The following is a 25,014-nucleotide window of genomic DNA, read 5'->3' as shown; positions in this document are numbered from 1 at the left end:
TACATGAAAATAAGAATTTGTAGAGTTTTGGCTCTATATTTTGTATTTTTTTTATTTTATGGTATTTCTACTACAACTGAATTTCCCTAAAGGGATTAATAAAATTGATCTTGATCTTAATCTTGATTTATTTATTTCAAGCATTTGACCTGCTGACCATGTGCCAAAGTGCTACACATTGTACGCCATTTACCATTTATTACTTGATCTCTGAAATACATTAACCCTTGTGCTATCCTATGACCCAACCCTTACATTGACGTGTTCTCCCTACCATGACAAAGGTGGATAAAGGTGGAAAGAGTTCCTGTAAGATCAAGACATCCACTTTTTTTTTTTTTACCAAAGAAAATGTCGGAATTATTTAAATAATCCGGAAAAATAAAAACAGAGAACAAGATAATTAAAACATGAACATGAATGCTGGATAATGTTAAAACAGCATAACTTTTAAAATGTTTTTAAAAAATAAAAACATGAAAAGAATCATAAAGCTGAAAAAAATTAACATCAACTTAATTTATCAAGAAACAAACAAATCACCACAAGGACAGGAAAATAAACTGTTTAATAGGGGATATCTAAAGTTGCTGTCTTCAGTGCTGTGGGCACACATGAGTTGATTGAAGCTGAAAGGACCCACTGACATTTCAGAATCAGAGGATATGACCTACAGAGGATCCTGGGAAGCAGCAGCCAGAGAAGGCACAAAAAAGTTAAGAACCCAAGGTAGAACCCAAAATTAAGATGAAAACTGAACAGCACGCCAGCCCCATCTGCATCCGTCCATATCCTCTTAAATGGCCTTGCTGGCTCTGCTCTCCGTCAGAGATTTCAGCTCATGTTGACTTGTTGACTGAGTTCCAGAAGAAGACTCTGAGCTTCCACTTCTATCCTTCCTGCAGACCAGGATGGGGGACAGCGCCCCCAGCAGTGCCTTCCTGAACATCGAGCTGGAAAAGATGTAGACGATTGGGTCCAGAGCTGAGTTCATGAAGTTTAGACCCAAAGAAACTATTGTGAGCTGGGTGAAGGTGTAGAATGATGCGCAGTCCCATGGGCGGAACGAGCGGATGACCCAAACCCCAATGGTTGTCACTGTGGTGGGCAGGAAGCACACAAGGAAAATTGCCACAATTGCAGCACACATTCGTATGGCTTTGGCAACCTTCTCCGATTTGCCCAACTTCCTCCCCTTTAAGAAGCAGGAGATGCGGATGGAGCAAAATAGCAGCAGGGTCATGGGGAGAATAAACTCCACCACAGTGAGGGTACGGTGCATGCCTACCAGGAAAATAATGGCACTCGAAGCCTCTTTGTAAGAGGTGAAGAAGAAGCACTGTGTCCTGTTGCCGCTGCCCTTAAGGTGGTTGTAAGCCAACATGGGAAGGCGAGGACTGATGACCAGCACCCACACAAGCACCGCCACGAACCCGGCCTGTTGCTTGCTCATGCGATTAAAGCGGTGGTGAGGGTGGACCACCTGAAGAAAGAAGACAAAGGAAAATATTTGGTTTTTAAAAACAATAATGTATTGAAGGCTTTTAAGCTCTGTAGGTCATAACAACATGAACATAGTATACAGATACGTATCATTCCAGCACCAGAGCTGATTAAAAATCCCCAAATGTTGAGACATTTTAAACCCTTGTGCTATCTTAGATGACCCCCCCCCCCCTTACATTGACGTGTTCTCCATACCATGACAAAGGTGGATAAAGGTGGAAAGATTTCATGTAATCCATGGACACCAGTGAAGATCACAAATCCTTGAAGAAAAAAGGTTCAGAGCACTGTCTAGTGGGTCTAGATGACCCAACTCCCAATATCAAAGTGCCTAGGATAGCACAAGGGTTACAAAGGCAAACTCCAGTTCAATTCTGAATCAGCAGCGGTCACACACTGAAATGAACCCTCTGAAATGCACAGCAACACCCTCCACATGGCAAAGGAGGGTGTGGGAAAGAGGCGTGTGCAAGCAGGTTGGAAAAAAGTGGAGGAAGGTTTTAGCTATGATGTGTGACTAAAGAGGGTCATCGAGAATAATAGCAAAGGTGAAGAAGACAGGAGGCAGCAGAGATGAAGATGGTGAGGTTCTCTTTAGGACCAGGATGGATCAGGAATTAATGCATGTTGCTACCAGGAGAGACCTGCAGCTCAAGAGTCACATGAGATTCTTTTACGCCTCCATTGTGGCTCTCTGATAAAATTCCAGAAATGTTTAATAGAGTAAACTAACTCACACTTTATTCAAGTTATTCACATATAAAGGACAGCACGTATCACAAGTCTTTGTTGGTATTTGTGTGTTGTGTACCACAGAGAATTGGAGGTCAGTGATAACAACCAGAATTGAGATGGACCATACTACAAGGAAGATTTTCTGTTTTTAAACAAAATCAAGAGTTTTAAGTGCACCATATGGTTAAAAAAAATACACTTAGAGTCGCCTACACCTAATGAATTTTTTTAACAGATCGAGAAATTTTTGGCAAAGATTCCCTACAAACAGTAAAATAAGTGTAACGGGAGTCACCTGTAGGTGTCTCTATACCCATTGTTCAGGGGGTTTAAAAAGGAAGTTGACGTGTGGTTGCTATGGCGCTAGCTTCCTGTGAGAAAGCCGGTTAGCTCAGAGAGCAGCGTGAGTTGGCTCGAGCAAAGAGTGCGGATCACGGCAGAGGTAGATCCTGCTTTTCTGGGGGGTTTTAAAGACTGGGCGTGAGGTTTTGCGACGCACCAGTGTTGGAATACTGTGCCCTGCTGTCCTGTTTAAGTTTATGTTTTGTACTTTGTTTGTCCGCTCCTGACGGAGCTGTCCCAGCGTGATTGACTAATCAAGTGCAGGAGCGGACTATTTACCCTCTGTTCTGTTTGTCATTTTTTTTTAGTCACTTCCCTCAGGTTTCACCCCGCATGTTATTTTGGTGGGTGCCGTATCCCACCGAGTGCTGTGCATCACAGTTACGTTGCATGTTTTTATTTTTTATTGTTGTGCATGAACTGTGTTTTTTTTTGTCTGCATGCTCCTGTGGTGTCATTGATACGGTCAACATTTTTATTCTACTCATGACGGGGTTTTTGTATTAATAAATCTTCGTAACCTGCTTTGTGGTAGTTTTCCCTTCTTGGCCCCTGCAACATAAGAAATGTTTTTTTTTCTTTTTAATCACTGACAATGCACTACTACATTTACTGCATTGAGATGATCCTATGTAACCAATTTCATATTTTGAAAAAAAAGTTATTTTGTCCTTGTGTTTTTTTTTATTTGTGCCAAACAACCCACAACAATAGTTATGTTATGTTTATCATGATAGAAAGAATAACATGAATATAAATTCTTATTTTTCTAAAGTCAGACTTTGTTGCTCATACTGGGCTGTTGTCAGTGAGAAACTGAGCAGAATGGCTCTTTAAGTGTCGAAGGTTACAGACCCGTGGTCTAGAGGAAGACCAAAGAGGACATTCATGGATGTAGAGAAAGAAGATGTTAGGATTTAGGGGAGAATGATGCAGAAGAGATTGTTAGAAGGGGGAGGTTGACTGATTAGGACAACCAGGGAGCAGCCAATAGGCAGGAAGAAGAAAATCAGTTTGTCTATACATATATAGATTAAAGGAAAGAAATGTTTGATCTTGTGTTGTTTTATCACAAACTCTGTGGAAAACAGGTTCAAATGAATGTTTGAGTATTATTGGTTGCTCTTCCATGATCCGGTGTCGCATTTCGACTACCGTATCTCTTCAACCGTTGACGCAATAATGTAGTTAGCTAACACTTTTCAGCAGTGAAGTGTTCACGCAGTCGACTTAAATCCGCTGATACTGAAGCGGATAAAAGCAGCTTTCCGTCATTATGCAACACTTTATGGTAGTTTAACCAACATAGAGTGTTGCGTAACGGTGCAAGCTCATATGGAAATTCACTTTTTCCCTGCATTAAAAATAGCTGATGACATCACTGGTGTTAAAGGTTTATTGCTTGAGGAAGTTAGACGGATAAAATGTTTCCCTGGTGGATGGGGGCACAGATTCCACCAAAGCAAAAACTCCAGTCAAGCATTATTTAAATCACGCCTATAGTTGGAAAACAAAGAATAAGGTCTGACCTTTTTTATATTGCAATAATGTCATGGTGATAGTTTGGTATTTTATCACTGCTGTTGTCAAATGATCAGAATAGAGTTAAAAAAGCTAAAATGTGTATTCATTGGATGGTGAAAATTCCAATCTTTAGTCAGTGAACCAGATTTGGGTTTTGGAGGCGTCGGTTCAGTTCTGTCATGCACAAACATCCTCAGAGTGGTATTCCAGAAAGTATGTTTAAACTACCCTGACTTTAACTCTGAACTCTGGCTGAAATCCGCCTGAACTTGCTAACTCTGGGTATGTCATTTCCAAAAGACCGGAAATGAATTAGCGTAATTACGCTCAACTTGGTAACCCTTGTAAATGCGTGTGCATGTTTTTTGCTTGGAGAAAAATAACGAACAAAGTAGACGCATGAGTTTCCATATCATGTCTATTTTCATAGTGACATATATATACATTTATGTGTATATATAACTAATCCAACTTTGCCAACTTAAATTAAGGTCTTGAATTGGTAACAAGTAATTGAGTTAAATTAATTCAACCTAATTTATTATGTCTATCCAACTCAATAATTCTTTTTACAACTCAAATTTACATATTTATCTAACTAAATGTCATGTTACTATAATTAAATTAAATGTTTTTCCATCTAAATTTATTGTACTTCTTGAACTCTCATTTGTCTAAGTTAGAGGCTGCAGATATTCTCATTTTTATAACAATAAAATGAAATAAACAAAATGGAACCACAACATGAAGTCTGTTACTAGTTCTCTGACTTTAACATTCTTGCATTAGGGACTAGTGGTGCTAAGTAAACTCATCAATCTCTCACTCATGGTGCAGGAAGAATTAAACATAACAGGACAAATAACTAGGCAATACACAGTAAAACAGCTAAACAACTAAACACATTTGGTCAAAAACTCACCCTTAAACCCAAATCCGTCCAGACAGGCAAAGGTAATGGTATCCCACAATTCGCAAGGAATTGAATTAATTTGAATGAAAGTAAAATAACTGTCTGATAACTATTTGTTATTTTTAAGCTGACTTAACTAAAAAAATGATTTATCTTAACTGAAGCAAATAATTAAGTTAGATCAATGTAAAAAGTTTATCTTTCCAACATTCATACGTGGTCTTTTCACCCTATCATGGTGGAAAAAGTATTATCTGAGCTTCTTCATCCACTAAATCATCTTCAAATGGACACGCCATGCTGCTTCACCTCTCTGAAAACAAACTAACCTTCAACTAAACCTGCTGCAGACCAGAGCACGAGTTGCTATGGCAACTTGACATACCCTGAAACATACCTCCATTTTTGGAACCAAAAGCTGAGGTCATCTGCTTCCTTAGACTGAAACTTACCGTGTTAACTAGCATAACCTGCTTTCTGGAATCCCCCCAGGTGTAGAATTAGATCATGGTCAGCCTTCCTACCTTAAAGTAGCGGTAAACGGCCACCACTGTCATGAGCGCGATGCTGGCAGTCCGGTTGGAGAACATCATAAACAGGTTGAGTCTACATACAACATCTCCAAACACCCAGTGGCCTCTGAGCAAAGCATCAATCCGCAGTGGGAGGCTCACTAATGCCAGGAAGTCTGCGATGACCAGGTTGAAGAGGAACAGGTTGTTGGGGTTCCAGTTCTTCAGTTTGAAACAGAAGATCCACAGAGCCACGATGTTTCCCAGAAGCCCCAGAACAACATCAGCGGTGAGGACTGGAGGCAGAATGATGCCTTCCAGCTGGATGCCCACTGGTGGGCAACCAGCACTGAGGTTTTGCCCTGATGACATCTTCCCAAATTATGATCATTCACACAAGAGCAGGCTGTAGAAGAGATCATTGAGAAAGAAGGAGGCGTGGCCAAACTAGAGGAAGTTATGACATTAAGAACTTTCCCTCTACTTCTGCTTTTCTGTCAGGACATGCAACTTGAGGAATTTCAGGTGCCTTAAGAAAAGGCATGTCAGTTTGCATGTAGACACATTCCTCACTAATAAACCAAACATCTGAGTGAGGATTGTGCTCTGGAGTTTGGTTTGTCTGAGCTCAGTCATGTTTTCTAGGTTGATGTTCTGTTTTCAAAGATCTACCTGGTCTCACCAAACAATAACAGCTACAAGTTTCTTCAGGTAACTCATCCACAGTGCCAGTGCCTGGTTTCAGTTCAGCTTCGTCAGGTCCCTGGATCGGTGGATTGTTAAAGGTTTACCAGGCAAAAATTGCCATGGATAAGGTGGAAAAACCCACAAATGACTGGTTTACTCCAACCAGTCGGCAAAGAGTAAAAAGCATTGGAAGTATTAGGGGGGATTGTGAAATGAAATATAGTACAAACATGGGTTCAGCTAAAGAGCAGATAAGAGAGGAAACTCTTTTGGTTGAAGCACACGTTAGAAAGAAAAGAATGATGATATCAGACAATGAAGGAAGATCCAGAATTCAGTGTAATTCACAAGTCTGTTGATGGAAATAAAGTCGTTGAGTCCATTTAAGTTGACTACAAAACTGAAAAATCAATCAGGTGAAACTGACGGAGCAAGAGTTTGTTGGTTATTTGTATAAGTTAGATTCCATACAATTACTTTTTGCAATACATATACTATACCAATTACCATTACCGATTACTGGTAATTTCATATTAGTGATTTTTTTTCTTAAGCATATTAGTAGTAATCCTAAAAACAGACACCATCAAATACTGAACAGGTAAAAGCATAATGGCAGAATGTTCAAAATAAAATACCTATTAAATGAATTTACATAAATAAGAATTAATGAGGAAACTAGAGTGTCCGCAGAAAACCCCCACATGCACAAGGAGAACAAGCAAACTCCATACTGGAGGGTCCCAAATGGGATTCAAACCAGGACCTTCTGCTGTGAGGCAAGCGTGAAACACTGCACCACTGTGCAGCTCCTGCACAGTAAAGGATAAAGAAGATGTCCCAGATGTGGAGAAAACTATGTTTGTGTCAACTGTGGAAACAGTACACAGCCCAAATGTTGCAACTGTGGGGGAAATCAGTGTTGAACTTGCAGGATGTCAAGAATGAAGACAGAGATACAAAAATAAACCACAAAGTTTTATATGCTGACGAGGTTAAGAGGGTTAGTTAAAGGACAAAAAGTAACCTACATTTCTGGGAAGGTTTGAACTTTGAGAGTTTAAACAAGTGAGAAAAGTAAGAAAATGTGCATACTGTCTGAGAAAAGTGCAATAAGAGTGTAATAAGGGGTTTTACAACCATCTGTCATCCCACTTTGCATATTTCTCTACTCGCGGGTAAATGAGGGGACACATGTTTTGCTTTCATTAGTGGATTTAAAAAAAAAGAATTTCGACTACACATGAGATTTTGGCCCCATTTATTTTTTTGATGCCCTGATATCATCATTTTGTAGGGTTGGTGTTCACTATGCCCAAAATTAATTTTCACCAAGTATTAGGTGTGCAAATTTTGGTGAGATTTCAAGCATCTGGCGGGGGTCAAAATTTCGCTTAAAGGTGCAAACAGAATGGAAAAAGAAACATAGTAATTAAACATTTCGATGAAAATACAGACAGATTTCGTTTTAGTGTTTAATAAATGTATATCCTACTCAGCCCACAATTGAAATTGTGTTTTGGAATTTGATTCCTTGGCAATCGAGTTTGTCCAAACTCAATTGCTCCGCGTCCAACACTCAAAACGCACCGCAGGAGTTCTCATCTCTTCTCCAAAATTCAAATGTTATATCCTTGAAGCACGGATCGCATTTTGTGTGAGAGTAGCTAAAAACCGACACGGATTCAGGCCAAACAGGAATTGTGAAAACTAAAAATGTCTCTGGCTGTGTCCGAATTCCCACCCGACCCATAACTACTAAAAAACTATGTAGTGCAGCACTATGTAGTTCCGTTTGATTTTAAAAGCAATTCGGACACCATGCTTACTACTTTTTTTTTTTACATGGTAGATATGACGTCATCAATTTCACGAAGTTAAAATCTAATTGAAATGACCATTATTTATGAGTCTACCTTCTTCTGAAGATAAAAACATTGATGGTTTATTAAAAAAATTAATTTAAATACATTTTATTGGCAAAAAAACGACGCAATGAATTGTGGTCTATATTCGCCGATCTAGTGAGCATCAATGCACACTGGTTTTTCGCAGAGAGTTCTGGGAAATTTTTAGGGCACTGAATTTTGGAATTGTAGATTTGCACAGCTTTACAAAATGGTGAACGCACTATATCGTGCACTATGTAGTGAGTAGTGAAGGAATTCGGACCCAACTTAAGACAACATCCATTGTCTATTTAACCCAACATCACATATAGTCAAAATATTTAGCAGGACACCAAAAAGACTCATACCCCAACCCACTAAAGCAGGCGCACTACCCAGCCAGCAAAGCCAAGTGGGCCCCATATGGTTTAAAGATGGGCAGAAAATGTGGGCCCCAAATGGTTTTGTCCGAAGTTTCCATGGTGGCCCCAACTGTGTATGCCCACGTAGGCTTGAAGTGGGTGCTGAGTGGGTGTCAGATAGGCCCCAAGTTGGTAAATAATATTAGAACCCATGTAGGGCCCATATTTTTGCCCATGTGGGCTGGAAGTGGGATTGAAACAGGGCCTATATGGGTCCCAACTGGGTAAACTACCCAAGACCCACTTTGGCCCCAATAATGTGTCTATCAGTATCTTATATGGGTTTTATGTGGGACCTAAATGGGCTATAATGTGGGCTATAAGTGGGTTTGTCCGCAGTTTCCGTGGTGGCCCCAACTGTGTATGCCCACATGGGCTTGAAGTGGGTGCTGAGTGTATTTCCTGTAGGTCACAAGTGGGTAAGTAGCATTAGAACTGACATTGGGCCCATATTTTCACCCCTGTGGGTTAGAAGTGGGATTAAAACAGGACCCATATGGGTCCCAACTGGGAAAAGTACACAAGACCCACGTTGGCCCCACTAATATGTCTATCAGTATTGCATATGGGTTTTATGTGGGACCTAAATGGGCTATAATGTGGGCTATGAGTGGGTTTGTCCGCAGTTTCCATGGTGGCCCCAACTGTGTGTGCCCACATGGGCTTGAAGTGGGTGGTCAGTGGGTTTCCTGTAGGCCCCTAGTGGGTAAGTAGCATTAGAACCATACTCATAGTTAACCATAACTCGTAGTTCTTCATCTGTGGGCTGGAAGTATGATTGAAACAGGGCAAAGATGGGCCCCAATCAGGTAATCATCCATGACCCATTTTGGCCCCACTTAAGCATCAATTAGTATTGCATATTGGGTTAATGTGGGACCTAAATAAGCCACCATGTGGGCCATGAGTGGGTTTGTGCAGTGTTGCCATTGAGGTCCCACCTGTGTTTTCCTACAGTGCTATATACCAGTGAACCATTATAGGGTCTTCTTTTCCATCTAGCTTTCCTAAAACCCAAATGAGAAGATTCTGTAAAATCCCACTGTTTCACAACATAATTTTCCAAATGACGTCAACAAAATGCTTTTAAAATGTTTCAATTTAATAAAAGAAAATAAATTATCCTGATCCTGCATTGTGAAAACGAGATACAAGACCATGGCAAGGTCACCCAAAGGTTTAACAGATAACACACAGGATCTAACATACAACAGTTACTTAATAAAATAAAGAACTACTTCACTTGGTACAGTACAATATCAACAACCTTAATGTGTGCCAATTATGTGACGAAAAAATAAATAAATCCAGTAAAACAAAATACTCATAGCATCCTTGACGGTTCCTGAGAACAAGCTCCATCGGCTTGATATTCAAGCTCTCTTTGAGTCCTTATAGCTCGGTTTCCTCCCCTGTCACGAGCTCCAACAAACCATTTGGAGAGGCCCTTCTCCACTTCCTTTAGTGGGACTGGTTGGGTGATGTCATTTTTTCTTCACTGCCCCTAAAAAGAAATCACAAAAAACAAAGTATTCATTTTAGCCTGGGATTAAACTTACTAAATCATTTGTCAGTGATGAATATAAATTAATAAATTCAACTCTAATTACCATAGAAGACATCAAAAAGACGCAGTTAGCAGAATTTATTCTCTCCATGACGTCCAAACAGGTTATATTGCAGAGCCAACTCATTGGACATGAGGAAGCCCATCATTCGTCCAAGAGTCCCCAATTACTCCAACCACAGCAACCTTTTTAAATAGAGAAAATATCACAAGATAGAAAGATGCAGTTAAACGTTAACAGCTTAATTACATATATAAATAATAAAATAAAACTTTAAGTATAAACTTACAACTGCTGACATGAAATCTATATCGGCGAGTCTGTCACAACAACTTGAGTGAAGCTGCAGGTGACCTGACCAACACAAGGGACAAAACAACTAAACTCTGAAATAACCATTCCCTGAAGCAAGTGTTCAAGTAACTCTAGGATGATAAATAAAATTACGTTTACTCTATATATATATATATATATATATATATATATATATATATATATATATATATATATATATATATATATATATATATATATATATATATATATATATTAAGCATAATTAAAACTATTAAATACTTCCAGAAACTCAATACAGGGGCCTACACCCTGTTATTTCTAAGCCCTTAATAGTAAGCAACATCCATATATATGATAATATTACCTTTGGCACACACACAAAAGGATTTTTTTGATTAAATATTGGTTATTATCCTGCGTTTTTTTCCAAACTGGAAATAACAGGACTCATCCTCTGAGTCACCGGCTTTCGCTCTGTGTGTGTGACGTCAATCTCGGCAGATGGAGTCGGCCTCGGCAGCGTGTCTGCGTTTCTCCCAGGAAAACAAAAAAACATTCAAACTTCTGCAAAGATGGATGTGCATATTGTGCATATAAAAATAAAGCGCTTTTGACAAACATTTTTGCTCTGCGGAGAAAGTGGGTGTGTGTCTGTGGGCGGTGCCGGCAGCGCAGACTCTCATGAACGGGACCGTTCTCAATAATGTGTTCTTCACGTCAGCTCATGAGAAGAACCCGCTCGATTTTAGAGGAATACTCGCGAATGGGTCGAAATACCGCTTAGGTGTCATTTTGTGAGGAATCAACATTATAATACACTAAAAAGCTAAAACAAAAAAGATTTTGCATTTTATGGATCTAAACTCGCCGCTGGACTGATTAGTATTCATTCATTTTTACCGAGAAATTCCGGTCATTTTTCAAAATAAGATCATTCAGACTCATAATAAAACGAACTAAAAAAAACATTTCACACAAAACCTGGCCAAATTATATATGGCCAAAACAAGTTATCCCCGCAAGATCCAAATAGAAACCACTAAATTGGACGGAAACCCGCCGAATCTGGCAACTCTGTTACTACTAGTAATACTAGGATGCGCTTCCTTGTTTGACGCCTCGGTGAAACGCCGACACACACTGGCTGGATGATCGGTGACGCGACCCTATACTTGTCATCATGTCTGGAAATAAACCTTCTGCACGTGGAAACTAGTTGTCTGCCCGTTTGTGACACCGGCTTCTTTCAAATGCAAAAGCCGCTGTAACGTGGATGGATTCAACTGCAGGACAGAACAACACTCCCGAGCTGCGCATGCTTTTATGAACCACATTTATCATCGCCAGTTAGAGCTGTAAACAAAACACAAAACCAAAAAGGTATCTTACCTTGATATCAATAAATGGCCTGGATGAATGGTGCGACAGAAGTGCAGAATCTCCTTGCGTTGACGGACCAGGACGACTGACTGAATCCGTATCAGGAAATGAGCGGGAGATTCAAAACGCAGCAACCGTCCAATCAGCAACGCCTGCTTACCACTTTGAACTCCTTAAACCACCCTGCTTGCCCTTTGAGAAAAATTAAAACTTTAATTCTATTTTTTTTTTTACTTTTCAACAGTCAAAATGGGTTTTTGTAATAAGGCAGGTTTCTACTCCAATAAAAAAGTCATTTTATTTACATATTAAAATTTTCTATAAAAACTAGACTAAACCAATCCAGCATATGAACACATTTTATTTCAGTAGTAGTGTCAGGTAAGTTTGCATGACAGATGTTAAACTATTTTTGTAAGCTAACACAAGTAAAAGAAAAAATAGCAAATTGCTTTTTATGCTCATTGTGATTAAATGGTAAATGGCGTATACTTATATAGCACTTTTTACCTTCTTTCGAAGGCCCAAAGCGCTTTACAGTCACAGGTCCATTCACCCATGCACACACACATGGCGGCTCCGCTGCCGAACACTGGCGCCAACCTCCCACCAGAGGCAAGGTGGGGTTCAGGGTCTTGCCCAAGGACACTGCGACACATGGGCATGCAAGGCGGGAATCATACCTGCAATCTTATGATCATGGGTCGACTGCCCTACCGCTGCACCACTGCCGCCCCATATTAGTGCAAAGGTGTTACTACGAAGGGGAATATTCTGCTGTGTTCCAACCAATTTCACATTTAAATACTTCCAACATAATTCCAAAAAAAATTAATTAAAATTGCATGCACTAAATTAGATGAACTAAGGGAATTATTAGATATTCACCTCACCCAGCTCACTCTGTTAAAACAGAAACACTGCAAAGCGTGAGACACAGCGCAGAGGACAGCATCACGACACATTCACCTTTCCCACAGCTAGACTGCCACAGTTAAAATAATGTCAAAAATTAATAACTGAAATGCAACCAAAGACCACCATCCAAATAAACGTCTAATAACTTGTAATCTGCAATCTAATTGCCTGCAATTCTTATTCAGCTGGCCTGAACCCACTGATGGGTTGCAAGTGCCCTTCTGCAGGGCCCTGAGATTAAATCTGTGTTGTTTGTTGATTGCAAGTTACAGGGAATAAAAGTCTTGGTTCATTTTGTATGCACTAAAACTGGGTGGATTGAAAAAGGTTAAAAACTGCTGTGTTTCACAAAACATACTGTATATAGCATTGGTTTTCTGTGTTTTAGAATTTAAGTTAGGGTATAGTAGGTGTAGGTACCAAAACTATTCAGCCTGCAATTACCGTTGGAGGTCCTTCAGGGTCCTGGGACTAATGCTGACGTCACATTTTTTTTAATGGCTGTCCGTTGGTCCGGTGACGTGTCAGATTGTGATAGGACAAATTACAATACTGGTAAATGGTAAATGTCGTACACGGATACAGAGCTTTTCTACCTTCCTTGAAGGCCCAAAGTGCTTTACAGTCATAATTCCATTCACCCTTTCACACACACATTCACAGACTGGTGGTGGCTCCGCTGCCGAACACTTGCGTCAACCTTAAAAAACAGAGTTAAGGTGGGGTTCAGTGTCTTGCCCAAGGACACTTCGACACATGAGCGGAGCACAATGATTCCTCTTTTTCAAAACGTTACCTTGAGACCTTTGCACCCCTAAGCATTGACTGCATATGCATACATGGCCAATAAAAAAACCTTGAACCTTGAAGCCAGGCTTGTTCTGAATAGGACAGCAACACAACAAATGTGTTATGTTCAAACAAAGTTACCACTTCATCTTAAACTGTGTCGTTAAAAACTTGAATCTGTGTTGGATCCACTGAGCACCAATGAAAAAAGTAAATATTTTTAATAAATAGGAAAGCCAGACAGAAGACTAGATGGTTGTATGGTGCCAAAATTGGGACAAGTGGTCACCCTACTTGTATCTAATTGCTTACTGCTACATCCTCAAAATCTCAGCACTTCCTCTACAAACTACCAAAACTCTGGACAGGAAAAAATAAATGTCATAATTGTCCAATATTGCAAATGCAGGTTGGTCTGGGTAAAACATGGTAAAATATTAAAATGTATGTCTATTTGTGGTTCATCAATTTAGCCAGTGTTAACAGCTGGACTGATGAGAATTAGAAAAGCTGTGATTCATATTCAATTTGGAAAGAGTCTTCAGGGGTTCTGTCATTTTACTCATCTTCTTGGATTTTAAGCATATGTCTAGTAACAGAATACAAAACAACCTTTTAAAATACCTGCCTATATGGTTAACCCATTAGCACTCTTACTGTGGTACTCATTTGTAGCAAACCATGTGGGTCCTACATACAGTGGCCCACTTACAGACCAGGTCTTCTTCGCCCACCTAGATCCTTTATTCAGCCTATATGGTTAGCCCATGAGGGCTCCTCATGTGGGACCCATGTAAGTTATACCACATGGACCCTACATACAGTGGCCCAGTTACAGACCAGGTCTTCTTTGCCCACCTAGATCCTTTAGCGGGCCTATATGGTTAGCCCATGAGGGCTCCTCATGTGGGACCCATGTAAGTTATACCACATGGGCCCTACATACAGTGGCCCAGTTACAGACCAGGTTTTCTTTGCCCACCCGGGCTCTTTATCAGGCATATATGGTTAGCCCATGAGGGCTCCTCATGTGGGACCCATGTAAGTTATACCACATGGGTCCTACATACAGTGGCCCAGTTACAGACCAGGTCTTCTTTGCCCACCTAGATCCTTTAGCGGGCCTATATGGATAGCCCATGAGGGCTCCACACCTGGGACTCATGTGGGCAAAACCATATGGGTCCCACATACAGTGTCCCAGTTACAGAGCAGGTCTTCTTTGCCCACCTAGATCCTTTAGCGGGCCTATATGGTTAGTCCATGAGGGCTCCACACGTGGGACTCATGTGGGCCAAACCATATGGGTCCCACATACTGTGTCCCAGTTACAGACCAGGTCTTCTTTGCCCACCCGGGCTCTTTATCAGGCCTATATGGTTAGCCCATGAGGGCTCCTCATGTGGGACCCATGTAAGTTATACCACATGGGCCCTACATACAGTGGCCCAGTTACAGACCAGGTTTTCTTTGCCCACCCGGGCTCTTTATCAGGCATATATGGTTAGCCCATGAGGGCTCCTCATGTGGGACCCATGTAAGTTATACCACATTGGTCATACATACAGTGGCCCAGTTACAGACCAGGTCTTCTTTGCCCACCTAGATCCTTTAGCGGGCCTATATGGTTAGCCCATGAGGGCTCCACACCTGGGACTCATGTGGGCCAAACCATATGGGTCCCACATACAGTGTCCCAGTTACAGAGCAGGTCTTCTTTGCCCACCCGGGCTCTTTATCAGGCCTATATGGTTAGCCCATGAGGGCTCCTCATGTGGGACCAATGTAACTTATTCCACATGGGTCCTACATACAGTGGCCCAGTTACAGACCAGGTCTTCTTCCCCCACCTAGATCCTTTAGCAGGCCTATATGGTTAGCCCATGAGGGCTCCTCATGTGGGACCCATGTAAGTTATACCACATGGGCCCTACATACAGTGGCCCAGTTACAGACCAGGTCTTCTTTGCCCACCCGGGCTCTTTATCAGGCCTATATGGTTAGCACATGAGGGCTCCTCATGTAGGACCCATGTAACTTATACCACATGGGCCCTACATACAGTGGCCCAGTTACAGAGTAGGTCTTCTTCGCCCACATAGACCCTTTATTGGGCCTATTTGGTTAGCCCATGACGGCTCCTCATGTGGGACCCATGTAAGTTATACCACATGGGTCCTACATACAGTGGCCCAGTTACAGACCAGGTCTTCTTTACCACCTAGATCATTTAGCGGGCCTATATGGTTAGCCCATGAGGGTTCCACACCTGGGACTCATGTGGGCCAAACCATATGGGTCCCACATACAGTGTCCCAGTTACAGACCAGGTCTTCTTTGCCCACCTAGATCCTTTAGCGGGCCTATATTGTTAGCCCATGAGGGCTCCACACGTTGGACTCATGTAGGCCAAACCATATGGGTCCCACATACAGTGTCCCAGTTACAGCCCAAGTCTTTATGGCCCAGATGCAACCCATATGGGCCTTACTTGGCTGACCTACATGGGTTCTAGCCCACATGGTTCCTTTGTAGGGCCCTAACAGGTAACCCATGTGGGGGGCCAATGTGGGGCCAATGTAGGCAAAACCTAATGGGGCCTTCAAAGTTTACCCAAAATAAACCCATGCCCAGTCAGTACCCACATAGCCCACCTCTTTCCCAGTTGGGGCCCACGTGACATTGCTGGCTGGGTACAAGTGACTTTTGCTCCACAAAACCTTTTTTTTTTTAAATTGCGCCTTAGACATGTAGGGCCCTTGGTAGGGTAGGGGGTACTTTTTAGCACCCTACCCACCAATTTTAACTGCACCTTAGTAATTTAGGGCCCCTTGGTGGGGAGGGTGATTGGAGATCACTGTGAGTAATCAGGAGATGTCCCCTCAAGACCCTACCCGCCGATTTTAACTGCAACCCCTTAGTACACACACCCTTCAACCCTCAAAATATGCACTCCAATACAAATACACATACATGCACACACACACCCTCACAAACACACACATATGCATTTCACATGGAAAGTGGGACCTCGGACCATCTGTCCCCTACCCCATCCCTGGTAGGGGGTACTGGGCCATTGGCAACGGCGGCCATGTGCCCTGGGTGCTGGCTTCCTGGGCCCGGCAGCCCTCTCTCCACACAGGGAGGGGGGTCACTGAGTTCTCTGGCAAGACCGGGGATCACGTTACATCTGAGCCTGGGGGTGTCCGTGTCCCTGTGGTTTGGGTTCTGGTCCTTGCCCCTGAGCGCTGGGCCTCGCCAAATGTCCAACTGTGAGCGCGCCTGGTCGGGCCATGTTTTACAACACTTCCTGTGGACACCCTTTTCCCCTGGGTGACCTCCTCCTTGGTGGGGATGGCTGGCCCCTGCCTTGCTCTCTCCTAGACCAACCGTGGGCCGGGTGAGTGGGTGCCTGGAGCGCAGAGCGGGTCTCCCTTGGGGAGTACTAACTCGTACCTGGGGTTGGGGTGAGGGGATGCCCAGAACTCCTGGGTGGTGATGAGGTGCTCTTCTGGGGTGGGGTCCTGCATTGGGCTCTCCCGGCACGGCGAGGGGGCTGCTCTCCTGGTTGGGCTGGAGCTTGCACTCTCTGTTCCCCCATGCTTCCTTGCTCCCTGGCTTTGTGGGCCCCCGTGGTCTGGGTGGCAGATGTGATCGCCCGGGGGGCGGTTGTTCTCTATCTGCTGCTGTGCGAGGGTTGGGGGGTTCTGGGTGCCGCTGCTGCTGCTGCTGCGGCAGGGGTCTTGGTGTGGCGATGGCCGGGCACTCTCCCTCTTTCATTTTACATTCCATCATCCATTTAAGAAGAACATAAACACTCACCTGAGCACAGGTGTTAGCTCATCTTTGCACTAATATTTTACATGATTGAATGAAATGTTTCACACTAGTTGGTTTGAATGCATAAGTATGTGTATGGACACAATATTTGTATTGTGGACATGTTGACATGTGAACATTTTTGGAGCCAACAGGTATGTTTGTTGCATTTGGTTGTGTGTGGACAGGCCCCACCCTTATAAACTTGTTTTACATCTGAACCTAACTATAATGAGTATAACCATCCAGCAACTTGTTGCTTTATGCTGCTTCATGGTTTTACCCCCACTCCCCCTTCTATAATCACCCTCCTATCCCCCCTCCCTAACATCCCTCTCTCTTCTTCACTCGTTTCCTTTTCCGTCCGGTCCAACACCAAATATTTTCAAATATGATTAAAATGAATAAAGTTTGGCCTCAATTACAAAAGACATACATTATTCAGACATACCTCTAGTTTGCCAGAAGATTCCTAATCCCTGTTGTTAAAATAAAACCTGTCCAACACAAGAGGCCTTCAGCTCTCATCTGTTTGCCTAGCTGTTGGACAGGACAAGTTAAAAAAAAAATTCTGTCCAACAAGCTGTTGGATTTATTTGGAAACTCTGAACAAACTTACACATACTCGTCTAATACAATGTTTGTATTCTATTTTTGTGCAGAACAGAGTAAACACAATTTTTAGCATGACATTACTTCAGTTGTTTCTTTTTAGATCTGTTTAAATTCACAATAGGATCCCACAGTTATTTGTGCCATTCCAAAAAGCCCCTTTTGTCCAGCTTTACACACAGAGCCACATCACAGGCCTGACACTGGTTTTGTCCACCAGACGGCAGCACTTGCATTTCAATCATCCTCTGATTGACTGCTGATCACTCATTGGCACTCATTGGATGCTGATCAGCCTTCCTGCTCTTGGAAAAAAAACCTGTCTTTTTTCGTACACCATGAAGCTGACACAACACCTCCAACACGAAGTATTTGAATGTCACTAGCTGCACCTTCTTGCCACTGTTCAATGCAAACTGTCTCAAAAGTTTAAAGTTTAAGCTTTCATAATGCGTTTCCTGCTCTGATTTTGCACACTTCCAGTTAGGAGCAAATCTGAAATAAAAGCTCAGGAGTTTCAGTTTTAAATGGGAACATCAGTTCACCTTGAGCAGCTAAATGATAATCTGATGTTTTCTCTTTCTTTGTAAAGAACTTTTGCATCTATTTCAGTCCCTTATTGCAGATCTCTGTTGTAAACAGATTTTCTTTTGATAGATTTCATTAATTCATTAATTGTCTGTAAACATAAGGATCTAACCCTTGTGCTATTGTAGGCACTTTAACATTGGGAGTTGCGTCATTTAGACCCCACAAGACAGTGTACTGAAACTTTTTCCTTCAAAGATTTGTGATCTTCACTGGTGTCCATGGATTACATGAAATCTTTCTACCTTTATCCACCTTTGTCATGGTAGGGAAAACACGTCAATGTAAGGGTGCTGTCAATTGCTCATTGAATGAGTGCATGCAATTAGTCGTTGGGAAGTTCTTTCATCTGGTGCAGTCACACTGACATGCTGCCTTGCTCATTTCAGGGAAATCGTTCCAGCGTCTTCTAGGGATGCAACAGTACACTTTCGTCATGATTTGGTTCAAACCTTGATTTTTGGGTCACAGTTTGGTTTCCGGTCGATATCTATATATATAACTTGTTTATTACAAATCAACAAACAAAATAAAGTTTAATTTTTTTTTAAATGTGCTAATAAGCACCGTGCTCTCTCCGCACGGTGGGGGGGGTTCATATTACACCTGAGCCGGGGGTGTTCGTGTCCCTGGGGGGTGGGTCCTGGTCCTTGCCCCTGAGCGCTGGGCCCGCCAAACTTCCAACATGGCCGAGCCTGGTCGGGCCGTATTTATAACACCCCTTGTGGGCCCTCTTTTTTCCCCCTCCTGGGCGGGGGCAGCGGGCCCCTGCCTTGCTCCTCCCTGGACCAACCGTGGGCCGGGCGGATGGCTGCCTGGAGTGCGGAGCGGGTCTCCCTTGGGGGGTCCTGGCTCGTACCTGGGGTGGGGGCGGGGGAATGCCCGGAACTCCTGGGTGGTGGTGGGGTGCTCGTCTGGGGCTGTGGGCGTCCTTCTCCGGTGGGGCCCTGCGTTGGGCGCTCCCGGCGCGGCGGGGGGGCTGCTCTCCTTGTTGGGCTGGGGCGGCGCTCTCTTTCCCTCCGTGCTTCCCTGCTCTCTGGCTCTGGGGGCCTTGCGGCGGTCCTGCTGGCCCTGGCCTGGGTGGGGGGCTTGGTCGCCCGGGCGGCGGTTGTTCCCTGCCGGTTCCCGTGTGGCGTTGGGGGGATTTCAGCTGCCGCTGCTGCTGCGGTGGGGGTCATGGGGTGGGGATGGTTGGGCACTCTCCCTCCTTCTTGTCACGTTCCACCATCCATTTTAGAAGAACATAAACACTCACCTGAGCACAGGTGTTAGCTCACCTTTGCACTAACAGTTTGCATGATTGAATGACTGAAATATTTCACACTAGTTGGTTTTAAGGCATAAGTATGCATGTGAACACTATCTGCTTTGTGTACATGTTGACAGGTGGACATTTTTGCAGCTAGCAGGTGTGTTTATAACATTTGAGTGTGTGTGTGGATAGGCCCCGCCCTTTTTGTACTACATTTGAACCTTACCATAATGATTAACAACCAGTAAACTTGTTGCTTTATGCTGCTTCATGGTCTTACCCCCCTTCCCCTCCTATTATCACCCTCCTACCCCCCCCCCCCTCTCTTTAACGTCCCTCTCTCTTCTTCCCCTCTTTCCTTTTCCGTCCGGTCCAACACCAAAGATTTTCAGACATGATTGAAATTAATAAAGTTTGGCCTCAATTACAAAAGGGGTTTATTCAGACATACCTTTGGTTTGTCTGAAGATTAATAACCCCTCTTGTTAAAGTAAAATATGTCCAACACAAGAGGCCCTCAGCTCTCATCTGCCTGCCTAGCTGTTGGACAGGACAAGTTAAAAAACAAAAAAAAAAAAAAAAAAAACTAAGAAAATATTTTATATTTGGCTTAGACACAAAATGTTTTTGAATTTACCACAACCGATGTTTGACACTTTCAACCTAAACCTAAAGCTATGTTCACACAGGCCTCGGCAACACGTGTCCAAGCAACCACATCCAATTAAAAAGTAAATTGTGTATATAAGTGCTTTTAATACTCTTGCGTTCAACTGTCACTAGACCAGATTTTGGGCTCTACGCACAAAATGCGGAGTCATTATACATATGTTGAAATCTAAACCACTTGAACGTTGACCAATCGGGTAGTCGGATTTGGTAGTGACATCTGTGCAGCATCTTTTTAAATTGACTGACATGCCAACCATTTAAATTTGATCATGGAGGAGAAATTAACATCCTGGCGGAGCGCAAACCGCAATTATTGTGACAGCAAGTCTTTCATATGTCGAAGTAGAGCTGTGAATGAAAAATCCTATTAACAATATTCACAAGATTTGTACAACTTTTACATTTCTAACCAAAGGTCTTCCAACTGTTTCGGGTAGCGACAATCCATTGTGAACATCATAGGCTAAAAATGCGTTCAAGAATGTGTGTTCAGCACGTTCTTGAATGCACATCATATGCCTGGTGTATATGTAGCATTCTAGTATGTAATAGGCATGTAACAATAAACTTTATCTATAATTTGGTTCAATACGGTTATGTTTAAAATCAGGAATTTTGGCATCTGTTGGTGTAAGGATTCATTTTAACAACGATTCGATTCATATCATAATTTGTGGTCACTGATACAATTCTGTTTTGATTTTTGTTCATTTTGAACGATATGATTTGATCTGATTCACTGACCTAAAATGGATTCAGGACATCTTTAGCCCAGTGTGACTCAGAGAAAAATGCCTGGTACTGAACAGGTTAGGTGAAGTTTTCCAGATTATTTGGATATCTTGCAAGATAATAAAGTGCAAATGAAATATGTGTACAAACAAACAAGTAAACAAGAATGAATGTCAAATCAATTCACATTTTAGTTTTCCAAAGTTTAGCCCACTGTTGTTTTTCCACATCCAAAGAATCTAAAGACAACATTCTAGCACACTGTATGGTCACTTGACTTGCTAATTGGCTAAATTCAAAGTGTTTCCACACATTGGACTGGAATGATGGATGGATCAGTTTTTGCTGCATCACATGAGTGTTGTCCGCTGTGATTTTACGTTATAGTAAAATAAACCTACCATGTCTCAGTCAAAATTGTATTTTCCAAGATTGATCAGATAATTAATTTTTCTTATTCTTATATGATTTTTTTTTACTGCTATTGGTCAATTTGATTCAAGTCTGCCTCAGACAGATCGAACTGCTTAACCCTTGAGCTATCCTAGGCACTTTAACGTTGGGAGTTGGGTCAATTAGACCCACTAGAAAGTGCTCTGAACCTTTTTTCTTCAACGATCTTCACTGGTGTCCACGGATTCCATGAAATCTTTCCACCTTTCTCCACCTTTGTCATGGTAGGGAGAACACGTCAATGTAAGGGTGGGGTCATCTAAGATAGCACAATGGTTAAATCGTAGGTATATAGATTGCTTCATCGATTAAACAATGTATCGTAACACCACTTGTGGCATCCCAAGTGTCTTCAAGTCAGAAAACGTGCCAAACGCTGCCAGGTCATCTCTGGACTTTAAATACAATCCCAAACACAAGGGAAACATGAAATTCTTTAGCCTTATTGCACCAATATGAATATTACCTCACGTCAGTGGGGAATAAGCAAGGGGCTTGATGAGAGACGGCCTCCTGCCTTCAATTAGCTGGATTAATAAACACAACACTTGAGCTTTAAAACTGTTGGATTTATTTGTAAACTCTGGACAAAATTACAGACGCTCGTCAAATATGATATTAGTATATTTTCTTTCAACAAGAGTAAAAGCTAAGCTGGCATGCAAGGTGCCAACCAGGCAGCTGGGAGCAGGATACGTAGGATTCAGTGCTCAAGAAACTTCCACACAACCAGCGTCGGTGGTCGACCACCTCTGCACCACAGCTACCACATGAAGTAAAATGAAACAAATGTCATACAACAGATACCTGGAAATGGGTGAACGCATTAAGTCGTGTGTGTTAGCCCTTGTGCTATCCTAGGCACTTTAACATTGGGAGTTGGGTCATCTAGACCCACTAGACAGTGCGCTGAACCTTTTTTCTTCAATGATTTGTGATCTTCACTGGTGTCCATGGATTACATGAAATTTTTCCACCTTTATCCACCTTTGTCATGGTAGGGAGAACATGTCAATGTGGGGTGGGGTCGTCTAAGATAGCACAAGGGATAGTAAAGCTGAAATCCAACAGTTACTTATTCAAACACAATGAAACCTGCTGGAAAATACTTTATAATTCTCTATCAACAACTCTTTCCAGAACATTTACTGATGCAAATACAGTCATAAACAATAAAAGCTGCCACAGTTAATGCCCTGTTGCATCAAATATTTAATTAGCTTTTTAATTCCATAATTGTTTTGTGCAAACATTTAACATATTTAGTTTTAAATACTCTGCATACATGTTAGGAACTTGTGCATATTCAGCAATTCTTCATGGCTGACAGATTTTTCCGCAAAATGGCAATGAAAGTCAAATAACAAAAAGTAGTTCTTCAGAGAAACACTGCAGTAATAAGAAGAAAACAGCCAGTGTGATGTGTGTGTGTGTGGGGGGGGGGGGGGGGGGTCCTGACCAGACCCCAATGTCTGGCCATACTGGGCCCCAACGAGGCACAAATAAGAGCAAGCTCGTTTCCAGAAAAAAAAAAAACCACAACTACAGACTACATCATGCCAGCAAAATATAAAATACAACATAGGGAACATTCATTTGTAAATCTAATACATACAAAAAGTACTTTCAGACAACTGAGATAATACTAGAGCTCCAATGCAAAACCAAAGTGACCACAGCATACAAAACTAGGAAGAAACGGAGCCTAACTACATTCACTTTGTGCTGATGGGGCAAAACAGGAACACATAAACACTGTTGGTTACAGTGGGTACAACAGTCCAAAAACCAACTTAAATTCCTTCTGAAGAGCCACAGTGCCTGTGTTTAGGTCTGAGTGCAAACTTTCCATAGGGAGATGCAATGCCTGGTTTCCTATTATTTGATATTTTTGAGTAACAGTCGATGCCATAGGTTCTGTGGCTGGAGGGAGTTGAACCAGGAACTTAATTTTATTATCTGCAGTGATGAATGTGCTGTTGTCTGGCTGGGTTTATTCTCTGAGTCTGAAGAACATTTACAGTCTCATTTTTTATTGAATGCTTTTGGTGAAATGAGATTATTAAAAAAAATATTAAAGATGGAGTTTGGAAAAACTGACCAATAAAAAAGAGGTTCAAAGGAAAGGTTTGCAGACATGAGGCAGAAAACTTTTTTTTTGTTTCAAATAATTTGTTTTTCTTATTTATTAAGCAATTCGATTAACCTGAACTTGACTGTACTCAAATAGAGTCAATGGGCTACCAATAAAAGTCCAGATGGTTGTGGTCAGCCATGACGTCTGTTTCAATTGTAAGCAAACCAAAAGTAAAGGTCCTCCATGGTGTTCTGTGGGGGACAGAGTACAAAACATCCTGGCCTATGTGCACCAAGTTTGTTGGGTTTGGGGTACTTTGGTGTAGATTAGTTTTAGCAAACCATACAGTACATTGATGAACAAGTTGCACTTTTGTTGTACCAGCCTTCAAAATGTGATTGTGGTCTTTACCCTTCACATATTAGCCTCACTGATAATGAATTATTTCTGTTCGCACCAGCGGCGAGGCTGATTTGCTGGCTTAGACGTGCATAAAGCAATAATTTTGAAGAGAAAAGTGACTAAAGGGCTGAAAACCAACACTGGGCAGCTCCTGCTTCCGAATGAAAGCCTATAGCATGCTGCTAAGAATTTCTGACATCTGGGAGTTGGTTTGGTCATCTGAGTCCATTTCCTGAGTGGTGGCTTCCTCTGCATTTGCCCCTATCCGTCCAGACTCCACCTGTTCAACAACAACTGATACACTTGCAGCCACCACCTTGCCTGCTAGCTCATTCTTACTCCTCTTTTCCCAGCAGGGCTCTACACAGATCCTATGGACGGGGGGCCATGGCTCTTTCAGCGGGCTCTTGTGGTTCTCAAGGATGCAAGAAACATGGCTGATGTAGGTAGGGCCCTGTGGGGAGGGCAGGTCCCCAGACAGTGGGAGATCGGGCTCTATTTGTTTAGTGTAGATACCTTCTGATAAAGACCCTGTGAGACTTTCTCCACTGTTGCCCCGGAGCCAGCGTTGGGGGCCACTGAAATACTGGCTCCGATGGCTCCTAGAAAGCAACTTGCGTTTGGTGGGGGGGTTGGTGAGCCATCCAGCTGTGGCAGTGCCCTCCTTGGAGAGTGAGAGGCTTTCCAAAGTCTTGGTGGTGTCAGACAGAGATGCAGACAATTGGAGGGGCAGGGGGGGATCATTGGAGAAACTGGGGCAAAAGGGGAGTGATGGGGACATGTGGATTCTGGGTCGGCGTGGGTGCTGAGACAGGCTGAAAGCGGAGGAGGAGTCCAAGGATAGACATGGGGAGGTAAGGGTGGTATCCTTTGTTGTGGTGGAGGGAGGGGATTCTGTAGGTGAGCATGTGCTGTACCTGAA

General features: G+C 42.5%; 2 protein-coding genes and 1 long non-coding RNA gene across 6 annotated transcripts in view; all 3 read right to left on the bottom strand.

Moving 5' to 3' along the window:
- Positions 1-549: 549 nt before the first annotated feature.
- Positions 550-5,931, bottom strand: LOC101175552 (hydroxycarboxylic acid receptor 2). Its single transcript, XM_004086851.4, has 2 exons — positions 5,545-5,931; positions 550-1,483 (listed from the first exon to the last, which is right to left on the bottom strand). Exons 1-2 carry the CDS (start codon positions 5,902-5,904, stop codon positions 797-799), a joined length of 1,047 nt encoding a protein of 348 aa, XP_004086899.1. The 5' UTR covers positions 5,905-5,931; the 3' UTR covers positions 550-796.
- Positions 5,932-9,611: 3,680 nt separating this feature from the next.
- On the bottom strand, positions 9,612-12,221 carry LOC105357725. 2 transcript variants are annotated; one of them, XR_002872180.1, is made up of 4 exons: positions 11,785-12,221; positions 10,388-10,452; positions 10,141-10,283; positions 9,612-10,034 (listed from the first exon to the last, which is right to left on the bottom strand). It is a non-coding gene; the product is annotated as an uncharacterized LOC105357725 (long non-coding RNA). The 2 variants fall into 2 exon arrangements; XR_002288811.2 differs by lacking the exon at positions 11,785-12,221 and having other exon boundaries at positions 10,388-10,548.
- A 9,940-nt stretch (positions 12,222-22,161) lies between these two features.
- ankfn1 (ankyrin repeat and fibronectin type III domain containing 1) overlaps positions 22,162-25,014 on the bottom strand; it is a 72,347-nt gene continuing 69,494 nt past the window's right edge. For all 3 annotated transcript variants that reach the window (XM_023949535.1, XM_023949534.1, XM_023949536.1), the window contains exon 20: positions 22,162-25,009. In XM_023949535.1, the coding sequence (XP_023805303.1) occupies positions 24,262-25,009 (748 nt within the window). In that variant the 3' untranslated portion in view covers positions 22,162-24,261. The remainder of the gene's footprint in view (positions 25,010-25,014) is intronic.

The sequence above is a fragment of the Oryzias latipes genome, chromosome 19 (genome assembly GCF_002234675.1).
Source record: "Oryzias latipes chromosome 19, ASM223467v1".
NCBI lineage: Eukaryota > Metazoa > Chordata > Actinopteri > Beloniformes > Adrianichthyidae > Oryzias > Oryzias latipes.
This window is presented reverse-complemented; position numbering and strand designations above follow the sequence as displayed.